The following is a 2500-nucleotide window of genomic DNA, read 5'->3' as shown; positions in this document are numbered from 1 at the left end:
ACATGAATACATTCTACTACACAGAGATACCTCACATCTTCAATGTGAGAAACCTTACATGAATACATTCTACTACACAGAGATACCTCACATCTTCAATGTGAGAAACCTTACATGAATACATTCTACTACACAGAGATACCTCACATCTTCAATGTGAGAAACCTTACATGAATACATTCTACTACACAGAGATACCTCACATCTTCAATGTGAGAAACTTTACATGAATACATTCTACTACACAGAGATACCTCACATCTTCAATGTGAGAAACCGTACATGAATACATTCTACTACACAGAGATACCTCACATCTTCAATGTGAGAAACCGTACATGAATACATTCTACTACACAGAGATACCTCACATCTTCAATGTGAGAAACTTTACATGATGCCGCAACGCCCACCCCAGATAACTGCTGCCGTGAGGAGGGATATATCTATATATATATATCTATATATATATATATATATATATATATGTGTGAAATCTAAAATGGCACGGATGCTTAACTGGTTTTAATGAGATGGTGTCTGGGGCTCAGCGCATTCCACATTTTGGTGGCAGAGTACCTTCCATTTGACAGAAAACCGGTTCTGTACACAGTATAGACACATACCTCAGATCTTCAAAGTAAAACCATGCTCCCTGGAAAACCTGAGGCACTTCCATGTAGTTCTAATGAGGTTCCTCACACACACACACACACACACACACACACACACACACACACACACACAGTCTATAATGACGGTTCAGAAATCACCCAATGCAATCCATAAACACCCGTTCACTTGTGGTGTGTCTCTGTATATTTTAACTACCTCCATTGTTGTGTGTGTGTGTGTGTGTGTGTTGGGGGCGGGGGGGGGGGGGGGGGGTTTCTACATTTCTCTGTAAATATTATGTGTGTGTGCCTGTGGTATTTCTTTTCGTTTTTTAGGCTGTATGTTCTCTCTGTTTTTGGTGGGTTTTTTTTTATGGTGTACTATACTGGAAATATGCATCTAGCTAAATCCAGCATGAGATCATGTTCAGTTGATTGAATTCACGGCCATATATTGATTGTGTGTGTGTGTGTGTGTGTGTGTGTGTGTGTGTGCGTGCGCTGAACAGCAACTGCAGGACATGGAGGAGAGGCGGATCAAGCGCCTGGCAGAGGGCTACTGCCAGTTCTCTGACACGGAGAAGAATGTGATGCCCATCATCTCCAAGTGTCTGGAGGGCATCTCTGCGGCGGGGGCTAACACTAATGAGAAACAGGCAAGAAGCACGGCGTCCCGCAAGTTGGTGTCACTGACTGTGCACGGATGAAACCCATTCTGACCTGAGATCAGATTCTAAAAATGTCTTCTACATCCCGACAGTTTTCTGAAAAAGCTATGTTTCCATGTCAGTCGTTCTTCGATTTTTCTAAAATAGCAGACCTACAAGCATGTAGATGTGCTATTTTTCAATAGCTAAAGCATAACATAATGCTAACACCAAAAAGGGGTTCCTGCCAAGAATGGATTAAAGTTTCCAGTCGCCATGACTGATTTCAGGCCACACAGTCGAGTCGACATAATATTTGTCTTTTTCTCTTGGTTTTCTCTCGAAAAGGATGATAATGCTCTTGTCGCATGCCGGCGTGTCACACGCTGAAAATGGCAGTTGTGAGCTTGTAGATCAGCCGTTGCTCAGTACAATAGATGGCACACAAGCGAGTATGAATCGGACGTAACCGTAAAACCCATGTGCTCGGAATGTCGAGCCCTACAGTAATAATAGATATCGATGTTCTATTAAGATCACAGAGTGAATTGAATATCAATACAATTGTTTTTGCTTTAATCCACGTGTCCATTGTTGGCCCAGAGCATGGGGCCTGTGTTCACCTTGGGTACGGTGATTAACTATGACGTCTCCGGCCTGGCACCTTGGCTGGCAATCCAGGCACCTTAAAACATAAAAAAAACCAAAAAACTATGATGTCTCGAGGCCACGTAGCATCCATTTAGAATGTAGGCATTTTCCAGACTTATCCACACTGACTTACAATAAGCAAGGTAAATAATCGCATACACAGCCTCATGAAACTATATTGATACCAGGTAAACCATGAACCTAATTGCATGTGTCTACTCTAAACGTGACATCAAAACATTCATTTTTTTTTCTTCTTTTCTTTTGAAATATTTACATCAGAACATGATGATCATTGGACTCTAGCATTAACCCACCTATCTCGCAGACTTCCCTCCCCAGATCAGAGTTTGAATGAATGTAGAAATAATATATGCAGGATGTAATTTGCATTCAAATGTGAGGGGGCATTTAATTTCATTGACTAAATAAAAATAAATAGAAAACAAATTAGAAAATAAAGGTCCTCTCTCGCACACTTATGTCGATGTGCCAGTGATCAGCCTCCACTGAGCCCAGAGTGGAGAGTCTACATCAGTACTGTATATCGGCATGAGCATCAGTATTCATACACGATGTATTATTATG

General features: G+C 41.3%; 1 protein-coding gene across 1 annotated transcript in view; it reads left to right on the top strand.

Moving 5' to 3' along the window:
• The window catches only part of trip10b (thyroid hormone receptor interactor 10b), a 40018-nt gene that overhangs the window by 22815 nt on the left and 14703 nt on the right, over positions 1-2500 (top strand). Inside the window, exon 8 of the mRNA XM_080759143.1 lies at positions 1124-1270. Within this exon, the coding sequence (XP_080615269.1) occupies positions 1124-1270 (147 nt within the window). The remainder of the gene's footprint in view (positions 1-1123; positions 1271-2500) is intronic.

Source organism: Protomyctophum bolini (genome assembly GCF_963924005.1).
Source record: "Protomyctophum bolini genome assembly, chromosome: 3".
Classification (NCBI taxonomy): Eukaryota; Metazoa; Chordata; class Actinopteri; order Myctophiformes; family Myctophidae; genus Protomyctophum; species Protomyctophum bolini.
Note: the sequence above shows the minus strand (reverse complement) of the source record. Positions and strands in the feature narration are given on the sequence as shown.